We start from the raw sequence: 17,118 nt of genomic DNA, 5'->3' as shown, positions 1-17,118 counted from the left end.
TAATGAACAAGGTAAACAGAGCCTCGTTTTGGCGCTGCATCGCGCCCAACATTTTGGGATTCAGTAAAAAAGGGCTTATGTGTTTCAGAACGAGCTGGACACACCGATGGTGCATGATGGAAGCCAGCAGGCTTGAGAACTCAATAAAAAAGGGCAATATTGCTCAGGTTTGCCTCATCATCCGTGTAGATGCTAGGAGGTCAGCAAAGGTACTTGGAGTGCAGCAGAATTCCACAGTGCCATTGCATGCGACGAGGGTAGCGCTCCAGAAGGAGTGGGGGCTCCTTCCCTCTCCACCTCACGATGAAGGTGAGTCTGCTTACTCACCTTCTGCAGGTACTGCCCAAGTGACTCTGCCTTTACCACAACCTCCTCGAGATTGGTAGACATATTATCCTAAATGCTCCATATCCCTCCTCCTAAGCCACCATCCACCCTACCTCAAGCACTTGCTCCCTTTTCTCAACCACTTACTCCTACTCCTGAACCACTGCCTCCCCCACTTCATCTCAACCTTTGTCTCCCCTTTCGTCTCCGGGCCTGTCGCCCCTGCGGGCTGGCATCCTTAATGTCTGTATTGGAGGTTAAGGAATACAAAACACAAATGCACCTAAGATCTCAATGTGGAAAACACAAAACAAGTGACAAAGCCAAACAAAAGAATTCTTGTAAGACTCACAGGATGGGAAAGGTTTCTTGATACACACAAACATTAGCTAAGGTGACTGGGATGTGGAACTAGAATGCAATCACTTGGCCAAACAAAGGAGGTCAGGAGACATTCCTTTTTCTGGCTGTCATCTATTTTAGCGAGCAACCACAATTTTTAAGCCTGTCCAATATAGAAACGTAACATTTTAATGAGGCAGAATTCAAGAGGAAGTACCTTAAATCTAGACAACTGACCATTTCTGTGATTTACAGCACCATAAAAACTGCAGAATTCAATCTTTAGATGTACAGTTCTATTTATTGAAACACTTGTATTTACAATAACGTCTTATTTTCAGCCTAAATGCAGAATGTAAAGTAATAATAGCATAGTAATAACATGTATGTTAAAAATATGCCTGGTTGTCATAGACAACTAACGAACAGTTGTTAACTTGTACGATTTCCACTGGCTTGTCCTTCTCCTCATCCACCATGTGCTTGTACCTTTCACCACGGTTGCATTGTAGTGCAGGACCCCACTTGTCAGTTGGTGAAATGCACTGTGACAGGCGCTAAAATGATGGGGAAAAAAGTTGTTAGATTACATTCAAATAGCTTTGTCTATTGTGCAAATCACATAGCGTAAAAGTGGTTGGCTGATGGTCAGTGTGAACATAAAAAGTTGCTGCTTTAAGAACATCTCCAGTCGTGCTCATAGTGGTTTGGGGACTCTCCTTCACTCTAAATCTGACAAGAGCCATGTTAAAAACAAGATACGCAGAGTTGTAGAAAAACTACATTTCATATGTCTCGTTTAATGGGCAGACAAGAAAAAACATCAGGCATAATGCAAATTCATTTTTTTTCTAAAGAAATAAAAGGCATACGTCAATAATCATACAGGCAATGAATAATAACAGTGCTGACTCTCATACTTTCACTTAATGGAACTTGTACCACTTCATTTACCCACTAGAGATACTATACCACTGTAGCGGGCTAGATAAGGTACATCCGGGGTTGCTGTTAGTTGGCCAGCCGAAGGTGTAGCAGGAGAGCTTTCAGAAAGTCCCTGGTTCCACTTAGAGGGTTTAACGCAGCTTCCCATTATGCAATCGTAATTACTATTGCGTGATTCTGCTCTGATAACTGGTAGGTTTACCACTTACGCAATGCCAACCAATCAGTCATTCAATGTGGTACACCAGTGTCCTAAAATCCACTAACCATTTTCGATAACATGGCTCCTAGTGAGTGTTAGGGAGAATTCTCATAAATGTGCTAATTCCCGTCACCTTAGAGACCCCCAGCAACTTTGCTTGATTTTGAGGACTTGATTTCTTTACCTGGAAAGAGTGTGATCCTTCTTTCCCACTCTTTCATGTATTTTGATGTGTGTTTTACTCTTGTGTTCTTTGATTATGGAGTTTTAAGATAACTCTATAGGTTTCTTTTCATGTGTGTTACACAGCACCCTCAGTGCAGTGACACAGGGATGTCCTTTTGGACTTCCCGAAGGTTTAAATACCTTCTACTGTTTCCCAGAGAATGCTAGGTAAATTGACTTTACTGGTCTTTTTAAATTCCTAGACCCAGCACACAATATCTTCCTATAGAGGGCTGGAGGGGCTTACTTGTATCCCCTGTGTTTAGAAACTCATGTCGCAGTCAAATGCTACCAGTTTCTATCAAAATGGCTGGTGGCAGTGGTTTTACAATGAACTATCATGATTTTTCTCAATCCACGAACAGCGGTAGCTAGAAATCGCGGGAGCCATGGTTTTCAAGATGGCGCCTTAAGCCCCTTTGTTAAACGGGTCCCGGTCTTCTTTTTTCGTCATTTCTTTTTGGGAAGGTCCTTCTAGAGTTTGTCTGTGCGCGCCACACTAGGTTTGGTCCCTTTGTTTCTATGCCTTTGGCGGGCTTCAGGACTGAAGACCGCCTCTGTCGTCCGAGTGTCTGGGGTGGGCAGGAAGTGAGGGAGGTGCCCGAAACTCCCTCTGCTTAGTCTCCTAGGAGATCCAAATGCCCTTTGGCGTGATTGGCTGTCTGACTGTCTTGCAAGGACAGCCACCCTGCTGGATGAGTGGCAGCTAGGCTGGAATGAATGGGAGAAACTGTTTAAAAGGTGAGTCTCTTGGACTGGAAGCCAGAGTCGACCACTGGCACTAAAGAACCGAAGACTAGCTGTCAGATGACGGCTGCTGCAACTCCTAGACCGTTGGTTTGCCCGGTGAAGCCCTGCTGCAGGTCCAAATTGCCAAGTTCATCTCGACAGAAAAGCCCCTTCAAGTATGACTTCTTCCTTTGCGTTGGTGGGGCCAATCAACTCGTAAGTCACCTGGATAACATTCTCTGAGCTGGTTAGGATTAACCAGGGGGAAGGACACAAGCTTGTGTGCTTGATGACAGCTACTCAAACCGAAGGGACTCCATTTTGTCAGTGTTTTCCAATGATCCCGTGCAGTGCTGGAGTCCCCCGATGTCCTCCCTTTTGTCCCCACGACTGAGGCTCAGAAACAGTGAGATCTGCAGTAACTGCCAGGAACCAACTTCTTCAGCTGCATCGTTTGCTTCATATTAAGGTACTGTTCCAACCCGATTGAGAGAACGCCTCTCTCGCAGTGAAAGATTGTGGAACTTTCCCAACTTGCAGGCCTAATCAGCTTGTGACCCAACATATGATTCTTTTTCATAAAAACTACTTCTGAGAACATTGGCAAAGACTTTGCTGTTAACTACAAGAACTGCAGTTTCCTATCCAAGACACTAGTTCACTGACTTTGGCCTAGGCCTATTGAACTGAATCGAGTCCTCTAGTGAACTAGAACTATTTGGACTGCCTAAGAAAGTATTTGTGATCTATTCTGTAAACTTGTGCCTTTTCATTCCCATTGAAAGTAAATTAAATGCCATTTTGCTCCTATTTCAGGAGAGCTTAATTTACTCAGAAACGTATTGGTTTGGTATTGAAGTATATTTGTGTATGATATTAAGTTGCCTCCTTCTAGTGAATGTTTTCTAAATGATTGTGTAATAGATTAATAAGTGTTTTACCAATAAACCTTGAGTGTAAGTGTTTACTTGAAACACTGTGATTGTAAGACCTCGCTACCACAAACTGTGTAGTACAGACTTATACCAAAGGTTGGATTTTGCTTACACCTGTAGTCCTAATTGTATGTGGTGGTCTCAGAGGGTACTACATGCAATTCTGCCTAACACTGGTGGCAAGCAGTGAGGATGAAGTATAGTTGTTACATTGAGAGTGCTGCTCTTACTTTTGTTCAAATAACCTTCACAAGGCTAAGCACCACTAGAAAAGCAATTGTTTTAAAATGCCAAATATGGATAATTTCAAACAGGAAGCCATGATCATTCTAACAGTAGATCAACTGAAAGATTTGTGTACAGTGAGGTCTCTCTCTGTTAAAGGCATGAAAAATGAATTGATTGAGAAATTGTTGAATCATAAAATACTGGGAGGTAGAGCTATAACCCCTACCCCCTCAGCAAATATGGATAGTCTTGATGAGGATGATAATGATTCAGAGTCTAACTCTAATGTTATTGATGAGCTAGAAGAGTCAAAGGAGTCTCAGGATGTGAGCCCCATTGCACCTCTACCTGCTTTAGGCCCTCAAGCTATAGCCACAAGGACCCTACCAGGTCCAGTAATGAGTCCATAATTTGTCTCTCCTGAAAAAATGAGACTTGAGTTAGAGTTCAAAAGGCTCCAAATGCAAACTGAAAGTAAACATCAATAAATCAGACTCAGAGAAATGGAAATTTATCATGCTCTTGAAATGAAGAAAGTGTCTCTTGAAAATGTTTCTATACAAGAGTCTTCTAGGTCTTCAAGTCCTAAGAGGTCTCGCATGCCTAAAGAAGCTGTGAGTATTTAATAGGTGAGACTTGATATTTTGGATTGGTTGGCTGCTTTTGAATATAACTATGGGATTCAGGGTTTCACAGGGAATCAGTTGATTCCTTGGCTTTTGTCTAGGCTCCCGCAGGATGCAACTGATTCTGTAATGGAGGTGGGGGAACTTGAAAGATTGAAGTATGAAAATGTGAAGCTAGCTTTAATAGTTAGATTTGGGAAAACTCTTTCCCAGTACCTTAAGAGGTTTAGGACCCTCAAAAAGTATGATGGTACCCCTTGGGCTACCTGGGTGTGTGAATGTTTGAAGAACTTAGATGGTTGGGTAAAGAGTTACAGAGTTATCACTTTTGAAGGAATGAAAGGAATGAGAAATCTATTTTTGTTAGGATCTATTTTTGATGCCTGCTCTCCTGAGCTGAGACAGCACTTGGCTGACTCTAAGGAAATTGATCCAAAGAAGTTAGCAAAGGCTGCTTACTTGTGAGTTGCCAACAGGGCTACTCACACGGATTCTGGGGCAACTCAGAAGAAGAATGAGAGGAAGCAGCAAAAGAAAGATGGCAACGATAATTCTAATACCTCCAATCCAAAAGAGGGCCCCAAAGAGAGAAAGGGTGTACCACAAGGCAAACTGAATCAGGCTAGTGAAACTTCTGGTGCCAGACCAGAGGGAAGTCAGCAGACACCCCCATTTGTCAAAACATTTGGAAAATGTTATGCTTGTGGGTCTACTGACCATGTAAACGGGGATCCCAGATGTAAGGGTAAACCTTCAGGAGTCCACACTGTCTCCTTAGAATTTTCTCCAGAGGGAGAAGTACAAATGGCAAGTGGAAACTTTCAATTACTGGCTGAAGATCCCTTTAGAGTCTCTGCCAGTGTTTCTTTAGTGTCCCTGGGTCTGTGGGAACAGCAACATTTAGATGTCTATAATTCAATTCCAGATAACACAAAAGAATATTACAAGGACAGTGTACTTGTGAATGGTCAGGAGACCACTGCCATTAAATACACTGGGGCCAGCATTACAGTGGTGGATGAATCTTTTTTCAAACCTGAGGATGTTGCTAAGGCACCCAAAGGCCTCACTAAGCTTGCTGGAGGACCTGTCCAAATGCTTCCTAGACTACCAGCTCTCATCCAGTGCAACAACATGACTGTCAAGATACCTGTTAGTGTACAATGTGAGGAGCCTGGGAGAGTCCTGTTGGGGAATGACTTAAAAACTCTTGGAGTTGTAACAAGCACACCCAGGCCTCCCAGTAAAAGGAAACAGGAGCAGACAAGGAAGGCCAGAGAGATTACCTTAACTGACTCACTAGTGGATGTTACAGAGGAATATCTAACACCCAGTCCACAGGAATTACTAACTGCTATTTCAAAGAAGGCTGAGACAAAGGGGAAACCCAAGATCTCAAAGAAAAAGTCAGAAAGCACTCCTGTGCTACCAACAAGGACATCCCCAAGAGGACTATCCAAAGTCACACCTGTGACTACTCCACCAGCTGAGGCTGAACGTGAGGAACAACCTAGAAAGGTTGAATCAGCTGCTGAAGATTTAGAGCTCGAAGAAGACCTTAGCCCTGTTGGAGATCCAGATCCTAAAGACCATCCCGAGCTGCAGTCGTTACTGGCAGAAGGTGGCCCCTGTAGGGAAGTCTTCAGCAGAGGTCAAAGAGAGTGCCCTACTCTTGAAGGTCTTTGCCAACAGGCAGCTTCCAAGCTGGACAGGCAAGGGCAAGGGAAGCATAGGTTGTACTGGAAAGATGGCCTCTTCTACAGTGAACCAACCTAGTCTATCCGAGGGGACTACATGAGACTTATAGTGCCTCTAGAGACAAGACACCAGTTCCCACAGTTAGCCGATGAGATTCCTTTGGCTGGTCACTTGAGCGTCAAGAAGAACAAGGAAAGGCTTCCTCTATATTTCTACTGGCCTAAGTTGGGGTCTGATGTAGATAAATTCTGTAGGAGCTGTCGCACTTGTCAGATCTCTGGGAAGAGTGGAGCCAAGAATGTGAACCTTTAGTGCCTCTCCCAGTGGTGGGATTCACTTTTGACAGGGTAGGAATCGATATTGTTGGTCCCTTAGTCCCTCCAACCTCTTCAGGCAATCCATTTATATTGGTTGTAGTAGACTATGATACTAGGTATCCTGAAGCCATACCTATGAGGATTGTTACAGCTCAGGCTGTTGCTAAGGCCCTACTTGGTATTTTTACCAGGGTAGGTTTTCCTAAGGAAGCTATCTGACAGGGGGTCCAATTTTATGTCCCACTACATGCAGGCCATGAGGAAAAAATGTGGAGTGACTTACAGGTTCTCAACTGCGTACCATCCCCAGATGAATGGATTGGTAGATAGGTTTAACCGTACTACGAAGAGCATGATAGGTGCTTTAGAGGAACCCCTAGAAGAAAGTGGGACCTTCTACTGTCTTGCCTTCTATCTGCTTATAGAGAAGTCCCTCAGGAGGGAGTTGGATTTAGTCCCTTTGAGCTTCTTTATGGTCATCCAGTTAGAGGTCCATTGGCCCTATCTAAGGTAGGGTTGGAGAGTACTCCTTCTCCCTAGCCAGTGAGAGACACTGACTATGTGTTAGGTCTCCGGAGGAGAATAACACACATGATTAGAGAAGCATCTGATAACTTAAATGCAGGCCAGGCTCTGAAGAAGCATTGGCATTGCCAGAAGGCCAACATGGTTGAGTTTACTCAAGACCAGCAAGTTTTAGTTATGGTACCTACAAGGCAGAGGGCCTTACAGGACAAACGCATGGGACCATTCAAGGTTGTGGGAAAACTTGGAGAGGTCAATTGTCTGGTGGACTGAGGCAATCCTAAGGAGGCCCCCAGGGTCTTTCACACCAACCGTCTAAAAGCCTATGGCTCGACACCAGAAGTGTGAGCTTTGCTTCTAGCTTCAGCTCAAGAGGAGGAAGAGCGTGAACCTCTACCTTATCTCCTTAGGTGACAACCTTTAGATGAGAAAATAGAAGGAGTTAATCTCTCTTCTAATCTCACACTGGAACAACAGGAGGAGTGGAAGTTTCTGTTAAATCAGTTTTCCTCCCTGTTTTCACTATCACCAGGCTTGACCCCTTGGGGCCAGCATGATAGTCTCACTGGTGACTGTTTACCTGTTAAAAGCATAGGTTACAGGATGTCAGATCATGTAAGAACCCACATAAAGGAAGAGGTCAACAAGATGCTTGATATCGGGGTAATAGAACCCTCTACCAGTCCATGGTCTAGTCCACTTGTGCTAGTGCCAAAGGCAGGCTCCAAGGAGTTGAGATTCTGTGCGGACTATAGAGCTCTAAGTGCAGTCACTAAGACCGATGCCCATCCTTTACCTAGGACAGATGAGCTGGTGGACAAGCTTGGTTCAGCCAAGTACCTCTGTACATTTGACCTAACGTCAGGCTATTGGCAAATAGCCCTGCCAGACCATGCCAAGGAGAAAACTGCATTTTCAATGCCAGCAGGCCTCTACCAGTTTAAGGTAATGCCGTTTGTATTAAAGACTGCCAGCATTCTACACACTACGATCACTGAGACACATTCTGCCATTTATTGCAAATGAGGATAGAGCAGTGGTTGTAGGGACACTTGTAAATGCGCGACTAGATTACAGTAACGCATTGTTGTCAGGAATACCCGCATTGTTGTCAGGAATACCAGCGTTCCAGCTGCGCGGTTTGCAGGTGGCCCAAAATGCTGCGGTTAGATTAGTGGGCAACGTATCAAAAAGTGCACCTATCACTAATTTGAGAAAATCCTTACACTAGCTAGCGGTGAAAGAGCGAATAGAGTTTAAAACTCTCTGCCTGGTTTTTAAATGTGTAAATACATTTGCGCCAGGTTATCTATCCAACAACATTAAGACCTATACTCCTAGCCAGCAGCTACGCTCAGGGGAAAAGAATTTACTCCAATTTCTGCAGTCAAGATATGTGAGCAAAGGAGACCGTAGATTTGGGGTCTATGGACCTAGACTATGGAATAAGCTTCCGGGATATATCAGAGAGGATACGACACTTATGACATTCCATAAGGCCTTCAAAACCCATTTGTTCTGTTGAGATTTCCCATGGTAAATAGTTTTAGGGGCAATTTACTTACTATATCGGAGAAAGGCACTGCAAAGGCTAAAGTTTCCATCCGCGCCCAAATACGATTCAGTTTGTCCGGTGTGCGATACAAATGTTTCAAAATTCAAAAATTCAAATTCAAAATTCAGAATGCATCTGCAACATTCCAAAGGATGGTTAATCAAGTTCTGAATGGGATGGTGGACTTCGGCATGGCATACTTGGATGACATTGCAGTGTTCAGCTCTGCTTGAAAAGAACATGTTGACCACTTAGGATATGTTCTGCAGGCTCTAGAGCACACCTACCCGACCATAAAGGCAAGTAAATTTCAAATTGGTCAGAGCAGAGTGGTCTACCTTGGACATGAGGTAGGAGGAGGTGAAATAAGGCCACCGCTTAGCAAAGTACAAGCTGTAAAAGAATGGGCCACCCGATTACTCAAACACAAGTGAGAGCCTTCTTAGGTCTCACTGGTTATTATAGGAACTTCATAGAGAACATTGAGCCCGTAGCTTCTTCATTGAAAGTGGTCTCCTCATCCAAATTTCCTAAAAAGGTCAGGTGGAATGAGGAGTGCACCAAGGCATTTAAAGTACTTAAGAAAGCCCTCTGTCATGTTCCAGTCTTAAGAGCTCCTGACTATAGCCAAACCTTCATTGGACAAACAGATGCTTTCAATACAGGTATAGGTGCAGTTCTGAGTCAGCTGGATGAGAAAGGTAGGGAGCACCCCATCTGCTTCATCATCAGAAAGCTGAAGGAACAAGAAACAAGGTGGGCAACCATTTAAAGAGAATGTTTTGCTATTGTGTGGTCACTGAAGAAGTTTAGGCCATACTTGAATGGATCTACTTTTGTGATTCAGACTGACCACCAACCCTTGAGATGGTTAATGCAGATGAAGGGGGAGAATCCTAAATTGTTAAGATGGTCAATTAGCCTAAATGGGTTTGATTTTACCATTGAACACAGGTCAAGGTGTATTCACCAAAATGCTGATGGTCTCTCCAGAATGTTTGACCGACTGGAGTAAGGAGATTGGGAGTCAAAAGACAGCTGCATCTGGCTGTTCTGCATCAGATGTTTCTGTATCGGACATCATATGCACTATTCTGTGAAGGGAAACTGTGGCGGATTGACACTGGGCATATGTTGTTCATTTATATTTATGTATTTGTCCTTTTTATTTAGTCAGTGTGCAGAAATGAAAGCAGCAATCCCTTTCCCGTTGCCACTATTGCATCACAGTAGCTTTGTGGAAGTAAGAGGTGAACCACAAAGAAATGCGCAGAACCGGAGTAATGTGCATCTGCTTTACTGTCTTAGAAAGGGGTCAATCTCTATGTTAAAGAGACTTTTTTGAAGAACTGTTATTATTGATAATAACACCTTAGGGCTTCTGCTGAGCACTGCTCTTTTACTTTGATGTGGGGCAGTCTGTGGGACATTGGATGACACCTTTTTCCACCTCCTTTTCATATTGTGTCCCCTCTGTGTAATGTCTCCCAAATAAACCACTTACAGAGTGCCAGTGTCACTTTAGCCTGTGATCATGGCATACACTAGCCTCTGTTCTTGGCACTCTGATAGGACACACCTCCCTTGTACCGGATGCTAATGTGGGGCATAGAAATGGGAGATGCTGATGAATTTCCACCCATTAACACAAAGCCTGTATTCCTAGTTCTATTGCAATTTATACTTTTTCAGGTTGGAAAGGTTTTACCATCCCTTCCCCGGAATGTTAGCTAATATAACATCACTGATTTCTTGTTTATCACATATTGTGGGATATTTCAACTCATGCCAATGCTCCACATTACATCCCTTTGCAAAAGGGGGAAAGAAAACTGCCAAAATGGAGGCAAAACTGCGCATGGTTCAGAAATCACAAAGAGGCTGCACCACCTTGCCATACACAGGCAAAGTTGATGCCAAAGCAAGAATTCCCTGCAAGAGAATGCCAGTGGGTGTTGTTACCTTTCACATGAATCAAGGCCACAAAAGTGGGCTAAAATCCCAAAATGCCCTTAAATAGAGCTTCCTACTCAATGGCAACCTTCAAAGTGCTGTTTTGGCACTAAATTCAGTCCTTTTCCCAGTGAGCTATTGAATGGAAAAGTTGCTGAAATCACAGATTCTACTGGTGGCTCAGAGAAAGCCGGGCCTCCCTGCCTGACAGCTGCTTAAGGAAATTAGCTGTCAAACCCAGCTTAAAGTTGTTCTTTTTCTAGAAGAAATTGCAAAATCAGCCTATTTAAAGCATTTTTGTGAAGGGCTAATTCTTTTAAATGTCTGAATCCCTTATAAACTGTGCTTATACTTTATGTGGGTGAAATTAAAAGACTTTAATTTAAAGGAAGCCAGTCTGGAGTTAATCAACTATTTAATTCTAATCTGACAGCCCAGCCTGGGAAAGATTCACATTTCAGTTTGACAACCCCTTGCTACAGGAAGGCTAATGGCTGCTTAATGGTTCCCGCATATTGACAACAAGGAGCACAATGAGACTTCATTAGACATTTGTCTTGTGGCTGAGCCAAGAACAAAGGACAGGCCCTGCAGGGGAGGGACAGGATGATTCCTCTACACCCCACCCTGATCAAAAGGATCTGACAGCTGTTGTTTGTTGAAAGGAAAAAAAAAACCTCTGAACTTCTTGTTGTTTACATCTGTATTTGTGATTAAGTTTGAAACTATTTAACTGTGCAACTTTAAGGAGTATAAATCTATAAATTGGTAGATGTTAACCTAATTTTAGGCCAATGCTTTTAAGACATTGATAAAATCTGTACCACTTAAGGAACCAAAGTTACGAAAAAATCCTTATGGTAGCAGAACTATTAATGTTGCAAGCCTAAGATTGTATGTACATGATCCACTGATAAGTGCCCAGAGTTGTACCGAATTAAAAATTATGAATCCAAACTGTTATGATTAAAATTGATGAAATCCCATAGAATGAGAAAGACAGCTCTCACCGAGATGGGAAGTGGACACCAGGATATACCATAGAAAATGTAATGCATGTGTCTGATTTTAGTAGAGGGCATAATTGTAAAAATGTGTATTTATGGGAAAGCTAAATTGTGGTCAAAATCAATGTGGGAGTTCCTAAATCGCATCATAAAGATTACAGCTCTGTTCAGACCGCCAACCAGGACAAGGCAAGTGCCTGTGGCCACTCACAGCCATGGGGCGTGTTTTGAAATTCCGCCCACACCATAAATTTAGGTGATGGCATTTGATAGTATAAATACAGGAATTCCACAACACATAGGACACACTGCTTCCAGAACCCATCCAGATTTCCACGCAGCACCTTGTTCCAGAATTCTTCATCTTGTAGCGGACTCCAGACTTCTTTGATGAGATCCAGATTTCCTTGCAGAATCTAGACTTTAGCATTGCTGAACTATTGCTAGCTAAACCCAATTTCAAAACATCCAAAACTTAAAAGAATAATTCTGATTCAGATTGGCTTGCTACCATTAAGGCCTGCCCGCTGAAACTTGCATCCTGTCATCTGCTGTGTCCAGTGACCAGAAGGGCCCATCCAAATCCAGTCTGAGGCGCAGTCAAAAAATTGCACAGAACCGCGTCGCTGATCCAATCCCTCCAGAGGTGCCCTGCTGCCGGTAGACCTGATCCGATCCAATGACCAGAGCTGACAGTCCAATTTAATTACAAAGGACTGTAAGTATTAACAAGAAGAACAGTGACCCATAGTATATGTGCACTGTATTATCCCAATCTCCACCCATCCCATATTTAAATTCAGAACCCTAGTTCGAATCCTTCTTGTGCTGATTTTTCTCATCTGTGTTACAAAACCTAACTCCTGAGTGATTTTGAGTAACTAAAGTAAATCCCAGAACGAAATCGAGTATCCACCACGTGAATGGTTGCGCTGGCCACGTAAATGTGAAGATTCATGTGTGGCCTCCTCTTTTTCATAGTCATTAATATAGTGTAATAAAACGTATCTGTCATTTTTAAAACCAAATTCCTGTTCCATTTTTGCACCTATTTTGCAAAAACGCGTCTCCTAAAACCTCTATAACTTCTTCAATTTTAAAGATAGAACGACATTTCAACTCTCACTGATACCTAAGACCCTTAGCTACATCCACAACTAACAACTGCATATTTGACACGTTTTTCTCCAATATCCCATAGTAAAAGTTTCCTGCGAATTTGCAGTTTTCAAAAGTTTACACGTGTCTTTTTCCCACTTCAAAGCGCTTCTTCCATTCCATCTTGATATAAAGTGTGACCTGTTGTTTATATTATAGCTTATGTGTGTTAGGAACTGTTTAGTGTTGCTTTCCTTTGCATTTTTCTCCATTTAAGCATTTTTGCACCCTTTTGCATTATTTTACAAAGCGATTGTCACCTGTCAGTTTAAAAGTGTCACTTTCCAAAAACGGTTTTCTCTCTTGTTTGGGGCGGGAAGATTGCATTTAAGCTCTAGATATTGTCTTTCACTCCTGAATACCTGCCGATTACTCACATTGCGTAGGTTTGCTCATTTGTACTTCCGTACTTTGCAGGGAGATCTATTAACTTAAACGCTATCTGTGCACAAAACAAAACTGTTCTTTTTCTGTGTTTTCTACTCTGCATCATTATAAGTGAATTAAATTGCTTTGTTTATATTTTTTTATTGTATTGTCACCGGCAGGTGATTGCTGTCCCATATATATATCAAACTTATGTGTGATTTGAATATTAAATAAAAAAATAAATATTTACCTTTACAAACTAGCCTGATTCCTGGTTCAGTGTGACCTGGGGGTATTTTGAGAAGGGTGTGATATGAGTAGTATGTCATTCAGAATATTGAACTTATAGTAGACACAAATAAATAAGGGTTGAATTGCGCACTATATGCTAGGTGAGACCTGGGTGTGTGCCTGATTGAAATCCCTTACAATATGTTTGATCATTTTCAATATCCTCTTTAAGTATGCATCGCAAATCTTCTGTTTTAGGATTAGCTCTTTGGATTCAGTTAGTCTGTGTAGCTTTTCATGAAACTTACACTACTACAGCTCATTACAAGTGATACATCGGGAAAATAATTGATTTAGGTTAATATATAAAGCTTCTTTCAAGGTTTCTAACATTCAGCCAGCTACAGAAGAATACATCTTACAAAATGTAAGTAAAAGTCACTGAACATATGTTGTCAGCAACTGAACGAAATACCCAAATGAATACATTCCGAGGGGATTCCATTCTTTGGGCACCAGCAAAGCTTTCATAACTGAGCATCCAAATTGTTGAGGTTTGCATTTTCCTATGGAAAATAAATACCTACCCTATATTGAATGGAAACATATTGCCCTTAATTAACGTCAAAGGGGTTTACAAAGTACATCTCACGTATTTATTAAGGGATTTCATGACAGAAAATGACAAAGTGTGCCTGTAGCTTTTTCTCCTGTGCCTAATTTTCCTCTAGCCTCCAATAGAAAGCCCAAGTACATGGTTTTCTCTGCCTTATCGAGGAGGCACAGTTATAGGCCCATTAGAATGTGCTGCAAGCACCCCCACTATCATCACCTGTACTCACCATAGTACTTGTTTTTTTAATTATTTCTGTAACAGTACAGTGATTAATTAGACGTATAGAAGAGTTTATGGGTGCAATTTAAGAGCCTGACACCACATCATTATTATTATTATAATAATAATAATAATTATTATTATTATTACTACTACTACAGCAGCAGAAGCATACAACCACTAAAGTCAGTCAACAAAGTGGATTGTAATATAAACCTTTTCAAATTAGCAATTATAAGAAATATAATCAATCCTATGTCTTCTTTGTGTATTTGATTGGGTGGGATTTTCTTTGGTGAAGGACTGTTCCTAACCCAAGAATTGTTTACAGGATGTCAAAGAAGCATTTCAATGAAACCACTTCAATTTGAAACTAGCCCACCAGGGGTGCTCATGCTCAATTGCTGAGACAAACACTGTAGCTTTGGTCCTTCCCCAACCTACGGCCTGTTCCATGCCTCTAGTAATTATCCAAGTACAGAATCTTCAAACCCGATGCGAGGAAGAGGTTGGCATCGAAGTGAACTCTCATCTCCCATTCTGGGCCTGTCAATTTCGTATAAACACAGAAACTGGGCCTCATTACATGGACGGCGGTAAGGGTTTACCGGTACCGGTAAGGGTACCAGTGTCGGTAAACCCATTCCGCCTTACTACGAGATCCCTTTGTGGGACCCTACCTTAACGGCTGGTTTTACCAGCCGTTAAGACGGGACCCGCAAAGGGACCTAGGAGGTAATTACGGTACCGCAATTTGCAGTACCGTAATTACCACCTTCCCCATTCCCATTGAGCCCTATGAAGGCAAAAATGGGAATGGGAAAGGGCCATGGTGAATGGGGAATTACCGCTCCCACACACCTTGGAATAGGGCAGTAATTCCGCCATTCACCATGGCGGACTCGGTAAAATACCGGCGGCAACCATGGCGCTAACAGCGCCATGGTTACCGCCGTCTGTGTAATGAGGCCCACTATGTTTTATGGATAGTGAAAGTGAAACCTGGGCTCATGGGAACATTATGGCAGTTGACACATCTAACATGCCTTGAGGAGCACCTTTACAGTTTGTACATGTCAGCCACTGAGCAATTCGACATAGGTGAGACATGTACAATTTGCTATATCACAACATATTTGTCTTTGCTACCGCAATCTTTTTACCTCTTGTCCATCTTAATTGATGGCAAGGTCTTGCTATTTTCAATGGGTATCCAAGTCACAGATTACACACACACACACACACACACTTGCATTTTTAACATGAGAGAGGCTAGTTGTGCCAGGCCGGCCTGCAGAGAGTACACTATAATACATTTTGATTTAAACTAATGCATGATAAAATAAAGTCATGACAGCAGAGAGTCAGTAGTGTAAGAATGTGAATGTACTGGTTTAGTTTCACATACTTTGCCTGAAGAAAGATTTTGTATTAATCTTGACAAGCCATAAGCTTTGGAATTACTTTGTTTGATAATTATTCTCCCTGACATTCCACAGAAATAAACCTTTTTGCTAAGAGAAGAAAATTAAGACATCCATGTGAATAGCAAGAGAAGAACTGTATTTCTATTTGATCACCCACTGCCACCACCATATCAGGGATTGCAGCCTGCTGAGTGGGCTGCTCAGCTTGCTTAAGAATCAGATTTGGCCGTTGTCAGTTGGAAGCAGAGCCACGAAAGTCCAATGTTGGTGTAACATTTGCCCAAAATGATCCAGAGAAGGAAACCATTTTCCAAATATGACTAGAGATATTGGTATATAGTGTACAGATGGATTTCACAATTCTGGCCTGGTGGACAGATTTCAGAAGGCCACATTTATTGTGGTGGACAGGGGAACTCTGTGAGTTTAGCCAAACCCAATCAGGACAAGCGTGGAGAGTGGTCAAGGGTAACTCTCAAGAAATGTGAGTGGGGTGAGTGGTTCACAATGAGACCACACACTGAAAAACACAATGGGCCTCATTACGAGTGTGCCGGTCTGGTAACAACGGTGCCGGTAGGCCTACCAGCACCGTTGTTACTGGACCTGCACACTCCGAGTCTGAGGGTGGCTGCCGTCCCACACACCAGTCCTGGCCTGGTGGGCGGGACGGCAGGTGCCCGCAGACTTTCCGGAAAGTACCAGCACCATTATCAGCGGTGCCAGTGATTCCATCACCCCATTCCCATTCAGTCCAAGAGGACTCAATGGGAATGGAGATTAACATTTTTCCACTGCCTGACTTCCAGGAACACCGCCGTCCCACACACCCGTCCTGGCCTGGTGGGCGGGACGGCAGGTGCCCGCAGACTTTCCGGGAAGTACCAGCACCATTATCAGCGGTGTCAGTGATTCCATCACCCCCATTCCCATTCAGTCCAAGAGGACTGAATGGGAATGGAGATTAACATTTTTCCACTGCCTGACTTCCAGGAACACCAGGGTCATAATACCCCAGTGTTTCCGTGGAGCCAGACGCTGGAAAATTGCATGAGTCCAGCAGTAGCCTGACGGTTTTACCGGCACGGCTACCGCCAGAATCGTAATGAGGCCCAATGATTCTACTTAGACAGGTATGTACAAATACACTATATTTATTATAGCCCCCAAAACACAATAGGAAAATGAATAAAGCAGGTAATGTTATCACACAACATATATACAGTCACCTTTGGTTATGGAAATGCACTCAATTCACCTAAACATCTGAAAGGGAAGGTAAGTAGTTATGCAAGGAGAGAACAAGTACACATGAATAGAAGCCCTAATTTTACGAGTCCATTTTATTTATTTAATACTTATATAGCGCCAGACACAAACAACCCAATGGGCATCAGGGAGCTAACGAAACACAAACAAGACACATAACACTATTCTTCAATTCAGTAATACGAAAATGGCAGATCATGTTTTGACAAAGCCTA

The 17,118-nt window shown here is 42.7% G+C and overlaps 1 protein-coding gene across 1 annotated transcript in view; it reads right to left on the bottom strand.

Annotated features, from left to right (window-relative positions):
- Window positions 1-950: 950 nt before the first annotated feature.
- LOC138481016 (sodium- and chloride-dependent neutral and basic amino acid transporter B(0+)-like) overlaps window positions 951-17,118 on the bottom strand; it is an 839,328-nt gene continuing 823,160 nt past the window's right edge. Inside the window, exon 14 of the mRNA XM_069612864.1 lies at window positions 951-1,226. Within this exon, the coding sequence (XP_069468965.1) occupies window positions 1,059-1,226 (168 nt within the window). The 3' untranslated portion in view covers window positions 951-1,058. The remainder of the gene's footprint in view (window positions 1,227-17,118) is intronic.

Source organism: Ambystoma mexicanum, chromosome 5p (genome assembly GCF_040938575.1).
Source record: "Ambystoma mexicanum isolate Mex_15411 chromosome 5p, UKY_AmexF1_1, whole genome shotgun sequence".
NCBI classification, from domain to species: domain Eukaryota; kingdom Metazoa; phylum Chordata; class Amphibia; order Caudata; family Ambystomatidae; genus Ambystoma; species Ambystoma mexicanum.
This window is presented reverse-complemented; position numbering and strand designations above follow the sequence as displayed.